Source organism: Acinonyx jubatus, chromosome A1 (assembly GCF_027475565.1).
Source record: "Acinonyx jubatus isolate Ajub_Pintada_27869175 chromosome A1, VMU_Ajub_asm_v1.0, whole genome shotgun sequence".
NCBI lineage: Eukaryota > Metazoa > Chordata > Mammalia > Carnivora > Felidae > Acinonyx > Acinonyx jubatus.
In genome coordinates, this window is record NC_069380.1 from 110,781,057 (window position 1) to 110,787,703 (window position 6,647).

The 6,647-nt window shown below is 55.0% G+C and overlaps 1 protein-coding gene across 1 annotated transcript; it reads right to left on the reverse strand.

The window, feature by feature from the left end:
* Positions 1-1,724: 1,724 nt before the first annotated feature.
* Positions 1,725-6,382, reverse strand: TIFAB (TIFA inhibitor). The gene is made up of 2 exons (XM_015087615.3): positions 6,237-6,382; positions 1,725-3,586 (listed from the first exon to the last, which is right to left on the reverse strand). Exons 1-2 carry the CDS (start codon positions 6,275-6,277, stop codon positions 2,986-2,988), a joined length of 642 nt encoding a protein of 213 aa, XP_014943101.3. The 5' UTR covers positions 6,278-6,382; the 3' UTR covers positions 1,725-2,985.
* Positions 6,383-6,647: the final 265 nt, after the last annotated feature.

Below are 6,647 nucleotides of genomic sequence, written 5' to 3' on the forward strand. Positions count from 1 at the left end.
CACAGGGACATTCATTCACTTGTCCAAGGTCACAGAGCTAGTAACGGTGGAGTAGCAATTCCAACCCAGGCAGTACCCGATTGCAGAGCCCCGGCTTGGAGCCGCCTCAGCGGGTGGGCGTGGCCCGTGTCTGTGCGTGCACGTGCACCCCCTCGCCTCCGCGCACTGCCCTGTGTGTGGGAGCTGAGAGAATGCAGAGGAGGTGTCTGGGAGGGTCTTTCCAACCTGCTCAGGCTGCCTGTGCAGGCCAAGTGTGCAAATGCGGGTGGGTGCAGGGACCTGGTGATTTAAATGGTTCTCTGGTCAAGAAAGATGGAATCTAGCACGGAGCGGAGCTTTGCTGCCCTGCAACCTGGTACGAGGCAAGCGGTGAGTTTTCCAAGGAGAGTTTGTGAATCAGCAGAGTCCGAAACAACGAGCGGGACGTGTCTGGGCTCCCTCCTGCCTCGTGTCTGGCAGGCATCCTGCAGCCTGCTGCACACTTCATCCTGGGGCCCGGAGGGACTCCCAGACACTTCCCTCTGAATCTCCCACTCCTCATGGGGGAGGTAACTCATTTCCTCTCATAGACCCCCAGCGGCTACGGTTTACTTTCTTCCGGGGGGGAGGGGACCCGTTGAGTGGTACAGGCTCCGTGCTGGAGCAGGGGAGCTGCCCCCTGGGACTCTGGGGTAGCGTGCCACCAGCCGGCTTCCTCTTTTCTGCCTTTGAAATTCAGGTGTGGTCTCCAGATTGTGGCTTCCCTGTTCTGTATCTGCTCCCTTATACACAGTTTGGCGAACGTTTTGGTCTCCGGAGGGATCATCGCTGCATTTTGAACCCGTGCGTGAAATACAAAGGCAGCTCCAAAACAGTGGGCTTCATCAGACCGCCCAGCACACGGCTTCTTCTGCTTGCCAGCCCCGACCATGTGTCTCCCATCCAACAAACTCTAAATATCGGGCCTTCTGGTGCAAGGAACAGGTTAAAGCCCCCTCCTGCCTGCCCACCAGGGCTGCAGCAAAGGCAAAATCCTTTATCAGGAAATCACAGACTGCAGGTGAGCCCTTGGGTACGGACCCATCACGTTCCCTCTGTCAGGTTTCATGATGGTATCTAACCCTTCCTGAGTGCCTACTATGTGACAGATGCTTCACTATGAGCTCCTAAGACCGTCATAACATCACCAGTGAATGGTGACTGTTATCTTACCCACTTGCCGGAGGGAGAAATGGAGACCAAGAGCAGGCTAAGTCCCTGGCCCAACATCACACAGCCAGTAAGTGGCATGATATTGGGCAAGATACCTTTTCTAAGCCTCAATTTCCCCAGGTGTACAATGTGTTAACACCACTGTCCATCTGAGTGTTTTGAGGATTCAGCTGGGCAAGGCACATAGCTCCTAGCAGAGGGCTAAGCACACGTAAGCACTCACCAGACATGGCCACTTAATGGTAGAACTAATGTTAACACCAGCCCGAAGAGAGAGAGAACACAATGTTTACAGCACCAAGAACAGGGGTGATCAAATAATTCAGTGATTAGTTCCTCAACAGGGGTCTTTCATGAGCCCAGGTAAACTCTCTGGGGGCAGGGACTTTGTCAGCCTAGTTCACTGCGCCTGGGGCTTTGCATAGCATCTGGTGAAAGTTTGTTGAATAACTGAGTGAAGGACCATTTGGGGGGCCCCCACATGCCATTCACAGCATTGGACACCCCTTCTTCTTACATCCCTTGCCCTCCTCTGCCTTTTGCTGTAATCTGAGTGTACTTGTCCTATTCCCCATTAGAAGGGAAGCTTCCCAAGCCAGGACAGGCCTGGTTCCTGCCCACTGCTGTCTTCCCCATGGAGAGGACGCTCAGGGAGTGCCTGGCAGACCAACTGAATCTTCTTGCCAGGCTCAGTGTCTCCAATATCCTAGAGCATGGTCTAAGATGATGATGGCCATCTGAGTTTGTAGGTCCCTCCCTTCACAGCACGGGTGAACATTGTTTCTCAATGATGCTTGCCATCCCCCACTGGGGAGTTGGAATGGAGATGATGTGGAGAGTAGGTACTTGTGCTCAGCCCTTCTGTTCACTGAGAAGTTGTCCCACCCTTAACCTGCATGGCTTACTAACTAGTCCCTTATATTGGAAAGACCACCCCACCCCCGTTGGTATATGACCCACTTTGAGTAAAATTACCGTTGAGCTGAATTTTACCACAACCTCTTCCCCCCACCCTCACGGACTTAGTCTTGAAAGATTTCTCTGCTCTGGGAAGCCACCTTTCCCTGGAGGTCTTGCCCTCCCATCAGCCAAGGCTTTGATCCAGAAATAACAGAGGGAGGGAGTGTGAGGATGACCGTGTGACAGTGAGTTTCCCGGCAGGCCCAGCCCCCAGCTCCCCGCCCCCAGGAAACCCTGAGCTCTGCCCACATCCTTTCCAGAAATGTGAGCCCCCACCTTTCCAATTTCCTCTTACACCTCTTCTGTATTTCCCGCCCCTGCCTCTGCGTGACAACGTGGCGTGCACGCACCCCGTCTGGCGATCAGGGAATCCTACTGGGCATGCCAGCTTAATGAAATACTTACAGTTTATTAAACACAGGCTTCCCTAAGCCCTGAGTGCCTGTGGGTATTAGAAAGCCCAAGGTAACCCCGAGCTACCACGAACGTAATTGGTACATGTGTCCATGCATTCCTCGTGCAACCTCAGACTCCAGCTCTTAAGCGGCTCACGAAATTAGCCACATAAAGTAACTCCTAGGCAGACAGGCCGGGGGAAATGTGGGGAAAGGCTGAGAAAGGCTCTCAGAAGCCCTCAGGGCCTCTAACGTATACAAAGTTCCCGTTCCTTTACGTAGCTGTAACCATGGAGGGTGATCCCCCAGCCCAGGCTGTTCGTGTTTGCAGAATCTGTTCATTATTACCAGGCCCGTCTTGCTTGTCAGCCTCACATGATGTAGCTACAAGAGTTCAAGTTCTATTTCAGGTAAGCCTTGCTCTGGGCCGCTGGCGGGGCTAGCAGAGCATACTTTCTGGGGGCTCCTGGAGCTGTGTTTCTGTTCCTCCTCCAGGGCTTGGATGGGAAGGGCCGTGGTGAAGCCCTGGGTGATCTGGAGCTCGCTGCCCCGAACTTGGGGGCGGCTGCTCCTGGGGTTTGCTTTCCCATTCATCAGTCTCCTCAGCCTGGGGCCTGTGAATCAGGGGCGAGGAGCTGAGATGGAAGCAGCAGACAAAGGCCTCCAGGGAGGTGCCTCGCTCTATGCGGACCACCATCTGGATGCCGGAGAAGGCAACCCTGTTGACCACGCTCAGTGGAACCTGCTCCAGGAACCTCAGAGTCAGCCCATTGACCCACACACAGCCTTTGCGGCTCAGGGCCTTCAGGCAGAAGGCCAGGGGAGTGCCACCCTTCTCCCGGTAGGGCTCCAGCGACAGGTGTCTGCGGGAGAGGCACGGGAGCCGCAGCTGGAGGTGGGCCTCCGGGCCCCGCCCCACCAGCAGCGGGTTGGTGTCATGCTGCAGCTTCGGTGGGACGTTGGCAAAGGTGTCTGGGTCCTGCGTGGGGTGGTACAGGCTCACATGCAGGACCGTGAGGGGCTTCTCCGTGGATGGGAGCCTGGGAAGGATGGAACACAGACAGAGAAGTGTGGTTGGAGCCTGACACCTCTGTGACTCCCTGAACCTAGACATGCTTGCCCGGCTCAGGGGCCCTGGACCCCCTCCAGCCCAACAGAGCAGAGCAACGGAGTGTGGACACGGTCATCCTGCTCAAGCCAGGATAACACCAAGGCTAAAGCTGGTGTGGAAGTTCAGCCCCACTGGTTCTTTTTTTTTTTTTTTTTTTTTTTTTAACGTTTATTCATTTTTGAGAGACAGAGACAGAGTGTGAGTGGGGGGAGGGGCAGAGAGAGGGGGAGACACAGAATCCCAAGCAGGCTCCAGGCTCTGAGCTGTCAGCACAGAGCCCGATATGGGGCTCAAACCCGTGAATCATGAGATCATGACCTGAGCCGAAGTCGGACGCTTAACCAACTGAGCCACCCAGGCGCCCCTCAGCCCCACTGGTTCTAATCTCAGTGTCACCTTGATCATATTCTGTGAGCAGGCCTTACCGCCCATCCACTCTGAGCTTTAGTTTTCTTTTCTGTACTGTCAGTATGCCCCTCCTTGTCTTTGTAAGGTATATGGGATACCAGCTTCTGCGGTGTGGTTATGGTGGTGGCCTACTGACATCTGGAGACAATCTGGCCCTGTTTTGAGGGGAGGGAAGAACAGACAGACAGGATACACCTTCCTCGTATCCAACCATCACACAAAAATAACCTTGCTGGGCCCTTGTTTGAGCCAGGCACTGAGCAGCTGCTGGCAATGAGCACAGGCAACAGGAGAACTAGAATTTGATTTCCGGAACACCCAGCTGCGGGAGGAGACAGGTGCCTCTTGCATCAGGAATTATGGAGAGAGACAGAACAGGGAAGCCCAGTTGGCTCCTGGGGGAACCAGAAAGGCTCCCTGGAGACCCAGAGGATGAAGAAAAACGGCTAGCATGTTCCAAGTTGCTTCTATGGGCCTGGCCCCATGCCAAGTGTATTTTGGGCATGAATGTCTCACTATATGGGCAGAGGACAGATCCTGATGGAGAAGGTGGACAGCCATGAGAGATGTCACTCAAGAACCAACAGGGGCTCACGGCGTCTGGATGGCTCAGTTGGTTGAGCACCTGACTTCGGCTCAGGTCACAATCTCACAGTTTGTGAGTTCGAGCCCCATATCAGGCTCGCTCTGCTGCTCTCAGCACAGAGCCCTCTTCAGATGCTCTGTCCCCCCTCCCCCTCCCCAAGTCATGCGCGCGCGCTCGCTCTCTCTCTCTCTCTCTCTCAAAAAAAAAAAAAAAAAAAAAAAAAAGAACTGACAGGGGCTGTGTGGAGGCCAAGTAACAAGGCGGCCACAGTGTGAATCGCATACATCCTTTGTTCCAGCAACTCCATCTCTGATCATTTGTCCTTTAGAATGTCACTGGCACATGCAGTAAGGCTACTTACAATAGTCGGCTTTGCTTGTGCATGCATTTGAGGAATATAAACTCTCTGGCACATCCCCCAACCCCATATGGCCCAGAACCTGCCAGAGCCTTCACTGGGAACCAGGGGATGAGTGGGTTTGAATAACTAATTGTACACTTTCTCGGCACCAGACTTTGCTTGCAGGTTTTTCTCTGCTAAGAATGTATCCTCCATCCCAAACCCTGACCAAATACCGCTCCTCTTGAAAGGCCCCGTTCCAATGTGGCGTCTTCTATGTAGCTCTTTTCCTGTCTCTGCCCTCTGACCCTTTCCGGACACCGCCATTCAGTCCATCTTCTCATTACACGTCAGAATTATGTGGGTCCTTGTCCTGCCTTCCCTGAGCCCTCCTGCTCTGTCTCTGAGACTTCCCAGGGGCAGGCTGTGGTCTGAGCCGCCCTGTTGCCCAGTGTCCCATTGCCCTGTACAAACAGGGCCTGGCCATATGTGTCTGGGGGCACATTTGACAAATGGCTCAATGAAGAGATGCTCACACATGAAAATCATGTGAAACCAAGTTTAGGTACGTGGCAAATGTGAGCCTAGAGCTCAAGGGCTGTGTGTGGAGCAGGGGGGGGGGGGGTGCGGCTGGAATCCTGTCACAGGTGGTCTGAATCTGGGACCCTCCACCCCTTCTGCATTTTGGGTGAAGTACGTTCATGGTGAAGACCTTCCACTCTGGCCCCTCAGGCCCCTCCCTTTTCCCTAAAGCACAGACATACACATGTCTCCATCCACAACCTGCTCTGGCCCCAGCCTGGAGGAGACCTCCTGACTACAAAAGACAAGCTGGGCCCGGAATGGCCAAGCGGGGTATCCAAGTCCTCAGGCCAGGCCAGAAACTCAGAGTTCACTTCTAGGACCCGATCTCACATCCCAGAGACCCTGAGAAAATCCCTCAGAAATGAGGGTTCACCGCTGCTCGTGAGACATTACTCTCTGCTCCACTGCGCGCTCCAGAGCCGACAGAAATCCCCCAGCAGCGCAGAGCCCCAGAAGAGGCCCTCACATCTCCAGGACCCTCCAGTTGTTCTGGGGAAGCAGAACCCAGCCCTACCAATGTCGTCTCTGGGAGGAGACAGCAGAAAGAGACTGAGATACGTGCCTGGTGAGTAGCCAGCAGGGGCTCTGCTCCCCCCCTCCCCCCGCGGCCCAGCCCCGGGCCATCTCCCCTGGCTATGTGTCAAGTCCCCCTCCACCTACCTTACCGCCAGGGGCACCTCTGGCTGTGACTCGGCAGCCATGAGCTCTCAGGAGCAAATGGGTCCCTGCCAGGGCAGGTCTGGCTTGGCACTTAAGGCTGCGGTTTGGGGATGTGATACGTCAGAACATTCATCAGTTTTGCTGCTTTCTTCCTTTTTCCCGTTAGGAAGGAAAATGTACATGTGATTTCCCATTGCAGAAGTGCAACCCTAGCGCTGAGTGGTTGAGAAACCGCAGCCTGGGATCCTTGCTAGCCCTGGCCCCTGGGGGGTGGGGTTCCCCGCTGGGCTTCAGTACACTGCCTGGGTCTGCAGCCTGTCCCCAGGCACCCCGGGAGCTGTGTCCAGGGCACCAGTCACTGGTGCTGCTACTCTTCTCTGCTGCCAACCGCGGGGGTGTGTGGGTGTGTGG